General features: G+C 30.9%; 1 protein-coding gene and 1 pseudogene across 2 annotated transcripts; one reads left to right on the plus strand and one right to left on the minus strand.

Annotated features, from left to right (window-relative positions):
- Positions 1 to 7,149, minus strand: LOC107640395 (putative ribose-5-phosphate isomerase 3, chloroplastic pseudogene; annotated as a pseudogene).
- On the plus strand, positions 6,767 to 9,871 carry PG2 (polygalacturonase 2). Of its 2 annotated transcripts, none has more exons than XM_016346983.3 (3): positions 6,767 to 6,892; positions 7,288 to 7,694; positions 7,798 to 9,871. In XM_016346983.3, exons 2-3 carry the CDS (start codon positions 7,620 to 7,622, stop codon positions 9,649 to 9,651), a joined length of 1,929 nt encoding a protein of 642 aa, XP_016202469.1. In that variant the 5' UTR covers positions 6,767 to 6,892; positions 7,288 to 7,619; the 3' UTR covers positions 9,652 to 9,871. The 2 variants fall into 2 exon arrangements, with proteins under 2 accessions (XP_016202469.1, XP_088344222.1); XM_088488096.1 differs by having other exon boundaries at positions 6,848 to 6,892; positions 7,279 to 7,694.
- Positions 9,872 to 12,529: the final 2,658 nt, after the last annotated feature.

Consider the following 12,529-nt stretch of genomic DNA (forward strand, 5'->3'; position numbering starts at 1 on the left):
TTACTCGTGAGGAGGTGGCGGATGGTACCTGCAAGAGACTCCGATGCTTAAGTTAGCAAGGACTTTAAGCATATTTTTATTATATTAGAATGTAAATTATACTTGGAGGTACCAGTGTATTTATAGTAGAGTTGATAACCACCTTTGTTGGGGTAGTTCCATCTTTTCTAATGGATAATTGTTCCCTTTATCTCGAAAGTTTGTTGGGATCTATCTTTTAAGGGAGATAGAGTTAGTAGGAGAGATTTTTTGGAGGTAGTTACCCGCCTTGGATAGATAGGGCTTAGCCTCCTTACATCGGTGTCCGACCTCTTTAAAGAGGTCGGGCTTGTCGTGGAGACCACATTTTTTGTGGATTTTTTTATTTTATGGAGTCTGACTTTTATTTGTTGGGTCAGGATATTAGCGGTTATAATGGTTTTGGACAAAAATTACGTATATCAAACCAGCATTTTACCGCAATGTTAATATCATGCAGAAAAAGTTTTAGCTCAATAAAATGTCTAGTTCTTTCCGTGGCTCTGTTCAATTCGTTGATTATTTTGATAAAATAACGTGAATTGAAAATAAATAAATATAAGTTGTCGAGTATATAGAGTTGGAATATAATATGTTAGAAACTTCCAAGCCTCAAAGGACACAATGCCCGTATATCCATCTTTTTGTTCGACAACAGAAGATGCCCATATTAAAATTCAGTGGATAAATTATAAGCGTGCGTACACTTCTCTGCCTAAAAATCTTGTTAGCCACCACATCCATACTCACCTGAAATTTCAAAATAAAATAAAAATAAGAACAACAATTTGTATGCAAATTTTCTTAGAAAATGGAGCACTTCTATGCTGTCCAAAGGATGGTAATTAAATGAGTCAAATGACACAACCATCAGTATATATAGAATAGAGAATACGACCCCAAAAAATAAAGGAACTTATTATTACTAAAACGTTGTAAGCTTTGAACTTTTTCACTGTAGGGAATTTTCTTGTGAACTTATAGGAGCCTTTCTATGACAGGCACTTCCACTCATTTAGTGCCTTAGGTAAAATTTATTTGATAACGAAAAAAAAAAGAAAAAAAAAAGAAATTACTTGCTAATTAAGTCAAGAATATATTGCATCAGATTGGCATGGTTTGGGGTTGCGAACCATTCTTAGTCGGCAAATTTTTCAATGTTCATGGAATATATATATTTGCAAGTAAAAACTAAAAAGTTTAAAAAATACTAATAATTTAAACTTTTATTTTAAACAAATTTTTTTATTTGAGTAAAGTGGTAATTAGTTCACTAAAGATTTTAATATCAGATTAATTAGTTTCTAAAGAAATTAAAAAATATTAATTAGATCTTCTATGATAACAAACAGGAAATTACATTATATTTTTTGTATTAAAAGTGTGTTTTATTTATTTAGTCACATTTTAAAAAAAATAACACTTTTACAACATATCAAAATTAAACTTTACAATTCATTATCTAATGGTAAAAAAAAAATATATTTTCATATAAAAACAATTATAAAATTTTCATGATAGTATTCACTGTATTATTAAACTAACGATGATAATCATATACACTGTTACCTATAGTGATATTTTTGTCTATAGAAAATCATTGTTGAGATAATAAGTTTTTGAGCAAAATTTCACATGTTTCATTAGAATTCAAGATAAATAAATAACATTTTAAAAGGATTTTATAAAAATTTAGAGAATAAACAATATTTTATTGTCTAAAATATCATTATCTGCATATTCATGTGTCAAAAATAAAACACGTCGTTATAAATAATAAAACATATGAATAATTTCGTTTTGTTTTACATTATCTATTAATATAAGGATATATTTATTTAATATTTATTATTATGAGGAGCTTAATTGATATTTTTTTTCCTTTAAAGTTAATTAATTAGTTTGAAATTGAAATAATGTTAAGATAATTAATTGTTACTTTATTCTTTTTATTAAGTGTAAATACAATTTATGTAATTTGTACGTTTGGTAAACTTTTAACTTCTTAAAAATAGTCTATCAAATTTAGCTTTTAAAATAGTTTTAACAACTATGTTTGATAAATAAAAATAAAAGTGAATAAGTACAATAATTATGTTTGTTAAAATTAATTTTAATATTTAAAATGATTTTAAGTAGAAATAAATTTAGATACTCATCAATATATAAGATTATATTAAGTTTTTAAATTTTAAAAAAATATATAAATTAATTTTAAAAATTATTTTTTAAATATTTCAAAAGTACCTTTAATTTTTTAAAGTTAAAAGTATAAACACATTTTTTTCAAATCCACCAAATACAAAGTGAGATATTTATATTTTTTTAAAATTAAAAATATTTCTCAAAAAAATTTATCATACCGGACTTAAAACCGGTAAAGATGTTTTTCATTCAAACTCATAGTTGATATTATTTATTTGTCCTTTTTATCAAAATTTAGATGAGTTAAACACAAAATAGTTTTTTAGACTAGCTGTTGCATTGAAAAGGTCTTAAAATTTCAATTGTATTATAAACGTTTTTGAGATTAAAAAATTGAATCAAGTTAATTTCTCGTCGAGTTACTTGTCACATTACGAGTGACTTGGTACATTTTTTCTATGCTGAACTGGGGGAAATAACGTCTTTTAATTTTTGTATTAAGACTATATTTAGTTGGAAGAAAAGAAATAGAAAAAAAGAAAATAAAAAAAAATTAAGTGAATTTTTATTTTTTTTAGATGTGTTTGGATGGAAGAAAAATAAAAAAGAAAAAAATGTTATAAAAAGATAATTTTATTTTTATATTATAAAATATATTAAAAAAAGTAAAGGGATAATATTAGAAGTAAAGAGAGAATTAGTTTTTTCTCTATTTTCTTTTCAATAATAGAGAAAAAATTAGTGAATCCTACTAATTTTTTTTTATCTCTTTTTTTTTCTCTTATATATTTCTCTTTTCTTTCCTTCTTTTTCTTTTCTTATATTTTCCTTTCAAACAAACATAGCATAAATGCTTGATTTATTCACCTTCATAGTCATACATTTTTCTCGGCATAGGATAGTTTTGTGGTTTATTAAAATTAAATGACGTTATTTCATCAAATATCAAAATTAAAGCAATGTCGTTTCGTTTAATTTATCGTAAAAGAATATGTATCAAATCACTCACAACGTGACTATTAACTCAATCTTAACAACTACTTTAGAGAGTTTTTAGCTCATAGTTGGCATTATAATTAATTACGTTGGTTGAAATTTTGTGTCAATATAAGACATTTTTAAAGAATTTTCGTTAACAATTGCTTTCAATATATTAAAAAAGAGTACCGCTAGAAAATCAACTAGGATCCAGTCAATTTCTGCTAACTTTCTAATAGATTAGATCTCAAAATCCGTCTTAATAAAGGTAAGTTGCTATATATATGGATGTTTCTTCTGCTAAGCATTATGATGTTTTATTTTTATACTAAATAGATGTTTTTTAATTATTTTTCATATTTTTTGTATTACAGATGTGGATATTTCTATTTTTTAAGAATTATATAGTTTTTTTTAAATCCTATAGCTTGACATTTCTTCTGTTAAGCATTAGGATTTTTCTTTTATATTAAATAGATGTTTTTTTATATATATATTTTTGCAATTGTTTAAAAACAACCCGTGCTTCACCACTCCTTCTTCCTTAAACAACTCCTGAAGTTGAACCAGATTGTACTTTCTGCAAAACTGCACCACTTTCATCGGCATTGCAAGGTCGCTCTTCCAAGTCCTGACACGAGCTTTGTTTCATCGACCATCACAATGAACTTGTCGAAGGTGGCCTCCAGCAGGGAAGAGCGCCGCCGCGACCTTTTACAAGGTTGAGGTCGGGTCCACCTCATCGGCGCCGTTGATGACGAGATCGAGGCGGAAATTGTAGTCGAGGACAGAGAGCGGGATTCCGAGAGAACGTGCCTATTCCTTAGTGCGCTTGAAGGTAGGGACGCCAATGATGTTGGAAAGTTAATCGGTGGAGAGGAGATGACCGAGTTTGGCAACGACGAAGCGGCGGTGAAGTCGGTGCCGAAGCCGAGGACCATGCCGAACTTGACGTACTTGACGGCTTTGTCGGCGGCGAACTTCTTGAGGTCGTCTTGCGTGAGGGCAGGGGTGGAGAGGGACTGACGGTGAGAGAGAGAATCTGTGTGTGTTGTTGTTGGGGTGTGCAGGTTAATATGGAAGAGATGGAGAAGGTTTTTATAGTTTTTAATTAGGTTTACTTAATCAGTTTTTAATTATTTAAATTTTGAATTTAAAAAATTTAAAATTAATTATTAATAATTATAATTAATTAAGTTGTTCAATTCTCGGTTGGTTACACACTTAGTTTCCTATACTTTCCATTAAAAAAAATAAGTGATAGTTAAAAGTTTTAATTTATTATTTAATTATTTTTCTAATATTTAAATAGATAAATTTAACTATATATATGTTGCATTTTGAAAACATTAAAAAATGAATTAAAATTCCTAATTATTTTTCTTGAAGAATAGTAAAACTATCTATTCTACTCCTTTAATATTCTTATAACACCATGTTTGAAAGGAAATCTGATAATATTTATTGAGTAATATTTTTAGAATTAGCTAATAAATACTATTAAAACATATTGTTTTAAAATTTTTAGTAAAAGTATAATAAATTTGAACTTTTATAAAATTTTGTATTACTCTCGCACTTGAATTCACTTGTTAGCAAAAAAGGTAAAAAGCTCACTCTTTTTTAGTATTAATATACTCAATTCTACTAGATAACCGATTATGGATGCAGTCAACTACAATTAATTCGTAAAAAAAAAACCCATTAAAAAAAAAACAGCACCACAATTTAAGAGTCATTCTAATTTTATTATTAGAAAAAAAAAAAGACAATCATAAAAAACAAAAAGAATTATCTAAAATATTTAAAATTATTAAAAAAAATTATTTAAAATTTTTTCAATTATAATAAAAAGAGTGCATTACTTTTGGATATTTAACATCCAAAACATAAGAAAAATAAACATCCAAAACAAAAAAAAAGTACAAAAAACAAAAAGAAACATCCGAAACTTAACAAAAAGAAACATTTAAAATTATTGTAAAAGATTATCCAAAACTCTTTCAACTATGATAAAGAAGAAATCATTTCTTTTAAATATAGAAACATTCAAAACCTAACAAAAGAGACATATACAAAATTATTTTAAAAAAATTAAAAACATAACAAAATAAGACATCCAAAATTAGTAGGAAAAAAATCCGAAAACTAAGAAAAGAAACGTCTAAAACTATTAAAAAACAAAATCCAAAACCTAAAAAGAAGAAACATCCAAAACATAAGAAAAAGAAACATAAAAAACATATAATAAGAACACATCCGAAACCTAGAAAAAAGAAACATCCAAAACTAGTAAAAAAAATCATCTAAAACTTAGAAGAACACAAAAACGACAGCGTTGCTCTCTCGAACAACCTGTGGCAGCGATAAATTATGAAACCAAACAAAATGTAACACAAAAAGTAGAGAGACGGCGAAAAGTCTGGCACGCGTGGCAGCAAGATCAGTTAGAAGGGTTGACAGCAAGAGTAGTTCGATGTGGAGGGTCCGACCGTGGCGAAGAGAAGAGTTGGGATTGGAGAAGGATGCGGTGGCGCATGAGGGGTGATGGATCCGGAGGGCACCCGAGAGGAATTACAGAGCGAGGTCGCCACGTCGTAGGGAGAGAAATTGGAGGGAGAGGTCGTGCTAGGAGTTGAGATTGGATGACGCGTGTTTCTGAACCTCCTAATTTTTTGGAATTTCAAAATTAGATTTGTTTTTAAAGTTTGTCAAATTAACTGCATGTAAAGTTGAGTACCTATATTTTCTCTAATAGACTAACAGTAGTACTACACTCCTAATTAGAGATGGCCAAAAACCCGCACCCTCAAATACTAGCGGGGATTATCCGCGATAGAGAGGCTAACGGAGATCGACAAAATTTTTGTGGGATAGGACCCACTCTTGCAAATAAATTGGGATGAGACGAGAATTGAGTTACTTGTCTCACAGAGATTATAAAATTTTCGTAAAAAAAAATTTACTTAAATATCCTTACATGTATAAGTTATATAAGTAACCCTAATTTACTTTATTTTAATTTATATGTTAAAAAATTTATTTGCATATGATTATTTTAAATTTATATTTGAATTGTGTTTGATTTAATATATTTTGTTAAATTGTATAGAATTTTATTATGATTATGTTAAATTTTTTTTAAAAATATTTAAAATTTAATACTCATAGATACTCCAAAATATAGCCTCTTTATAGAAAGAAATAAACGAAAATTCATGACAAAAATAAAGCAAAGCCAGAAAATATTTTACAAAATGAAAATGAAAAACGGAAAAAAATCTCATAGAAATTTATTTTCATCCCTACTCCTATTTTTTCCTTTTGTACGTTGGAAGAAAAAAAAATTGAGCTACAACTAACAAAAGTGGCTAATATTTTTTTATATGAAAACAATTTTAGTATAATATTTAATTATTAAATTTTATGGTGTTTGTCAAAATTTTGAGAACTTATAATTGATATATGAAAATACGCAAAGGCATATTATCCTGCTACCAAAATTTTTAAAAATACCATAAAATCTAATACAGAGTATTCAAAATTTTACTAATATCTAAAAAATAAGCAAGAAAAAGTGATTGGACAAATAATCCAAATTTGTTACCGCGTTATGGCATTCAGAATGCGCGTCAATTGGATTTTCCTTTCAAGTGGCCTATAAATATGCTTCTCTCTCTCTTCTCCATAACAATATGTGTATTCTTCTTCTTCAGTTCATGCAAACTGTCGAGCAGTTCAAAGATAAAAGGTGCACTCACCAAAGATCAATGCCTCTCTTGCTAGTTGCTACTACTTAACTTTTCCACAAACCCCTTCCCTTCTTCTCCCCCTATTTTATCGTTCTTGTATTCGTACTTGTTCTTTTCCTCTTGACCAATCTCTTTTGTACCCTCATATCATTTTCTGACCACTTATACTTTCACCAATTATTTCTTGTTTTCACATGTCACTTGTATTGTTTTAATCTGTTCCTAGTTTTTAGTTTTTACCCTTCCATTTCCCCATCCCGGTTCTTGCTGTAAAATTAGTTACATTAATCAAGTTCCTAATAATTTAATAATGCGACAGCCACAATTACAAATTACTAGTAGTTACTATGACTAACACAGGTATTAATTATTGCATTTGTTTTAGTCAATGCAGTTTGCAGAGGGAAACATGCCAGAGCCTTAAAGACAAAGCTCTCTCACCATTCCCACACAGCAACAACAGCATGAATGAACATTACAAGGCCCAATCTTAAACCATTTTTGTTCACACACACTCGCACACACTCTCTATCTTTGTTTCTCTCTCCTCACCGATATAAATTTCTGCAATACACCCGAACAAGTTCTCCCTTCCAACATTCCCATATCTCCCATAGACTGAGTAACCACCCAAAAGAAAAGAGGGAAAGAGAAACACAAATTTACTATAAGAAAATAGGGAAAATAGAAAGGGAAATACAGAACAAAAGATAGAGCAAAATTAACATGAACAAACAACTCAATTTCAGCTGGCTCTTTATCCTAATCCTCTTCTTATCAACATCACCATTTCTTCTCAGTGTAAGCACAAATTTTATTTTTCTCTAAATCCCATTCAAAAGTGTCAATCTTTTCACACTTACAAATCCTAACTCAACAATGGGTGTTCATTTCACCAATGCAGGTTTCCTCCGCCGCGGACGGCGGAGGCGGCGCCACCAACCCATTCACCCCGAAGGCCTCTCTGCTTCGCTATTGGGACAAGGAGATCCGCAACAACCTCCCGAAGCCAAACTTCCTCCTCTCAAAGGCGTCCCCGTTAACCGCCGTAGACGCAGCCGCATTCTCAAAACTCGCCGGCTCCGGAGGCGGAATCGCACTCTCTACGCGCCTCCCGGAGTTCTGCGCCGCCGCGAACCTCCTCTGCTTCCCGGACCTTGGAGCCTCGCTCGAGAAGCACGACAAGGACGCCAACTTCGCCGGCTACGGAGACAAGAACTTCACCAACTACGGAACAAGTCGACCCGGTGGTTCCGACGCGTTCAAGAAGTACTCCGACGACGCCAACATCCCCGTCAACGACTTCCGCCGCTACGGCCGCGACTCCGCCGGCCATTCCGAGAGTTTCAGCAGCTACGCCACCGACGGCAATGTTGTCGATCAATCCTTCCACACCTACGGCTCCAGCGCCGCAGGAGGAGGCGGTGATTTCCGCGGCTATGCCTCCGGTGTCAACGTCCCTAACCTGGGGTTCACATCCTACTCTGATCACGCCACCGGAAGAACCCAATCCTTCAATTCATACTCAGAAAACGGCAATGCTGGACAACAATCCTTCACCTCTTATGGCAAAAACGGGAACAAACCCGAGAACACGTTCACAGGGTACGGAACTGAGTCCAACGTTGTCGGGTCCGGGTTCTCTAACTATGCTGAAACCGCCAACGCCGGCAACGACACGTTCAAAGGGTACGGCGTGAATATGAACAACCCAACCAACACTTTCTCAAACTACGCCAGCGGCGGAAACGGCGCCGTGGAGAGCTTCACCACCTACAGAGAGCAATCCAATGTGGGTGCAGATTCTTTCACCTCTTACGCCAAAGGCACCAACGCCGCCAAAGTGGAGTTCAGCAACTACGGAAAATCGTTCAACGAAGGAACTGACACGTTCTCAGGCTACGGAAAAGGTTCCACCGGAAAAACCGAGGTTGGGTTCACTGGCTATGGAGTCAACAACACCTTCAAGGATTACACAAAAGACGGAATGTCATTCGCGAGGTACACGAATGTGAGTTCTGGTTCTGGTTTGGGTTCTTCTCTAGTGAAAACGAAGGATTCTGGTATCAGTGGCAGTTTGGTAAATAAGTGGGTAGAACCGGGCAAATTCTTCAGAGAGAAGATGATAAAGGAAGGTACCGTGATGCCCATCCCTGACATTAGGGATAAAATGCCTAAAAGGTCGTTTTTACCCCGGACCTTATTGTCGAAACTACCCTTCTCTACTTCTAAGATCCCTGAACTGAAGCAGATTTTCAAAGCCTCAGACAACGGTTCCATGGAGAAGATGATGAGAGAGTCATTGCAAGAGTGCGAGAGGGTCCCATCGCCCGGGGAAACGAAACGGTGCGTTGGATCGGTGGAGGACATGATCGACTTTGCAACTTCGGTTTTGGGTCGGAACGTTGCGGTTCGGTCAACCCTGAACGTAAACGGGTCGAAGAAGAATGTGTTGGTGGGTAAGGTTATTGGGATCAATGGTGGAAGGGTCACGCAGTCTGTGTCGTGTCATCAAAGTTTGTTTCCTTATTTGTTGTATTATTGCCATTCGGTTCCGAAGGTTCGGGTTTACGAAGTGGATCTACTTGACCCAAAAAGTAAGGATAAGATTAACCACGGTATTGCTATATGTCACTTGGATACTTCGGCTTGGAGCCCCACTCATGGTGCATTCCTTTCTCTTGGGTCGGGTCCGGGTCGGATTGAAGTTTGTCATTGGATCTTTGAGAATGACATGACTTGGACCATTGCTGATTGAGTGAAAAGGAGTTGATAAAATGTGTGAAGAGTATGGAGAAGAACAAAAATTTCTGCTATGAAAGTTTAGCAGGAAAATTATATTTTTAAGTATTTATGGTTTTTATTTTGTTAAATTTTTTTTTGGATATTTTTAGATTTGACAGAAAAGTTTAAATTATGTTTCCTTACATCTGGAAGAAGGTATATTTATAAGATTATTATTATTATTATTACTCAAAGACAGTTATTATTGTTATTATTATAAGCTTCAGCTTCTCTCAAGTTATTAGGCCTTTACCTCAAATATTTGAGGCAATGAATGGAGCAATGCTATTTTTATATTTCCTAAGTGACTACTATTTTGAATTTGATTATGCACTTTTCAGTGATTGTGTTTGATTCACAGGTTTGGTACTGTTACAATTATTAGTGAGTTTTTGTTTGCGGAAGGGGCATTGATTAGAACACACTAGAAGAGTCCATGAAGAGACAAAATGAAACATGATCCAGATTGTGCATGTTGATAATTTTGAGAGGGAGAAGGGAAGCGAAGGGTTGAAGGGAGAAGAATTTGGAGGGGACGCGTAAAATTGGAATTTCCACAAATATACAAAGCCATGTGAACTTGAAAGGATGAGGTGGTCCTTTAGACACCCAAAACATGCTCTTGTATTGGTGTGGCAAAGTTCACGAGACAGCTATTCTTGCCCAATGTCCAAACCAAGTGCTACAAAAAATTTAATAATAATAATAAGGGTTAATACTTAAATTCGTCCCTAAAAGATCATTCATTCTTTAAATTAGTTCTCAAATGATTTTTTTAGTTATATTAATTTCCGAAAGATAAAATATAAGTTAAATTAGTCCTTCCATTAGTTGAATGATAACGTGTCACGTTAAGTGCCACATGTCACAAGATGATTGGTTGACGTGTCAGGTTAGTGACACGTGGCATGTCACTTGACATATAAAAAAGTTTTTTATAATCAAAATAGTCCTTTAAAGTCCACATGTAAATCATTTTCATTCTTAAAATTTTAAAAATTAATCAAATTAGTCCTTATATAATTTTTTATAATATTAAATTTAAAATATTTTTTGATATTACTAATTTTAATATTATTTTTTAAACCTTAATAAATAAAATTCTCTTTACATAAAATAATAAAAATAATTAAATTTTTATAAAGTTATTTTGTCATTTGTATTTTAAAATTTTACATTTTTAAATTGTAATTTTTTATGTAAATTTTTTTATTTAAATGAGTTTATCAAATTATTGTTGATTATATATTTAAAAATTAATATTTTAAATTTTATTAAATAATATAGTAATTATTTTAAATTTTAAATCTTTTAAATTTTTAAAATTATAATTTTTATTATTGCTTAATTTATATAGTAAAACTCAATAATTGAAAAACTGATTTGTGGAATCACTTTTTAAATCTTAATATTCTAATATATTTTTTTAAATATTTCATTTAAAACACAAGGAATTTTATTTTAATACGAAACATATCTATTTATATAATGTACTAGTGAGAAGTAGCCTGTATTATACATAGGTATAATGTTTCCTATTTCATTTTATCTCATTGATTTGTGAAATTAAAAGAAAAATTATATAATCTATTTCAAACATATAAAATACACAAAAATTTATTATGATCTTTGCACGTATTACGCTTAAGAAGCAATTCATTTAGCATATAATAATAATAATAATAATAATAATAATAATAATAATAATAATAATAATAATAATAATAATAATAATAATAATAATAATAATAATAATAATAATAATAATAATTAAGCAACAAATTTTAATATTTTATAAAGTTTTCAATTGAAGTAAAATTTGTGGATTTTCTTGAATTTTGACTCTAAATATCACTACCATTACGTCCTATATGTAAGTAATACCATAATTGAAAAAAATGTAGTAGAAAAAAAAATAGTGGTATAACTTTATTTAGGTTAACATACATAAATTTTGATTTTGAGGATATAACTTTGTTTAGGTTAACAAATACATACATTTCAATTTTGAGTATATATATACATATATTCCAGCAAAATGTAATAATGTAAGAAAAATGTTTTAGAATAGAAAAGAATAAGAGAGATTTTGAGAAGAATTAAAGGAGAGATATAATTTTATTGAAAAAATTTTTAAAAAGAAAAGATACAATTACTAATTTTTTGTTTGTCAATTATATTTCTATTAAAATTAGTAGTATAAAAAATATTTCAAATTTAATATTATGAAAAAAAAAATTATATAAGGACTAGATTTATTACTTTTTAAAATTTTAGGGATAAAAATGACTTACGTCTAGACTTTCAAGAACTATTTTGATTATAAAAATTTTTTTTACATGTCAAGTGACACGTGTCACTGACCTGCACGTGACATGCCACGTGTCACTGACTTGATACGTCAACCGATCATCTTGTGACACGTGGCACTTAACGTAATACGTCATCATCCGATTGACGAAAGGACTAATTTGACTTATATTTTATCTTTTAGAGACTAATATGACTAAAAAAATAATTTAAAAATTAATTAAAAAAATGAGTGATCTTTAAGAGACGAATTTAAATATTAACCCATAATAATAATAATTCTACTTTACAGGTTTATCTAATATTTTTACTGTTAAATAGAATGTAGGTTCAATAAGTGATTTTAATTACTGGATGTTTACATACTAATTCGTTTCTATGATTCTAAGTGTTTAAATATACACTTTATTTTTCTAATCCACAGATAATGTCATTATACATTATTTTGTATAATAATACAACTATTATATAATTATTGAATTTTTTAACATGATAATTTCTAAGGTTAATAATTACATTGGATCTTGACCTCTCTTTTTCAA

The sequence above is a fragment of the Arachis ipaensis genome, chromosome B5 (assembly GCF_059453495.1).
Source record: "Arachis ipaensis isolate K30076 ecotype BB chromosome B5, ASM5945349v1, whole genome shotgun sequence".
NCBI lineage: Eukaryota > Viridiplantae > Streptophyta > Magnoliopsida > Fabales > Fabaceae > Arachis > Arachis ipaensis.

Bases quoted from the DNA above. Each gene is read 5' to 3' on its own strand.
- PG2 (XM_016346983.3), top strand. From the start codon at position 7,620: ATGAACAAACAACTCAATTTCAGCTGGCTCTTTATCCTAATCCTCTTC. The intron at 7,695-7,797 runs GTAAGCACAAAT...TCACCAATGCAG, and splicing joins CATCACCATTTCTTCTCAGT to GTTTCCTCCGCCGCGGACGG.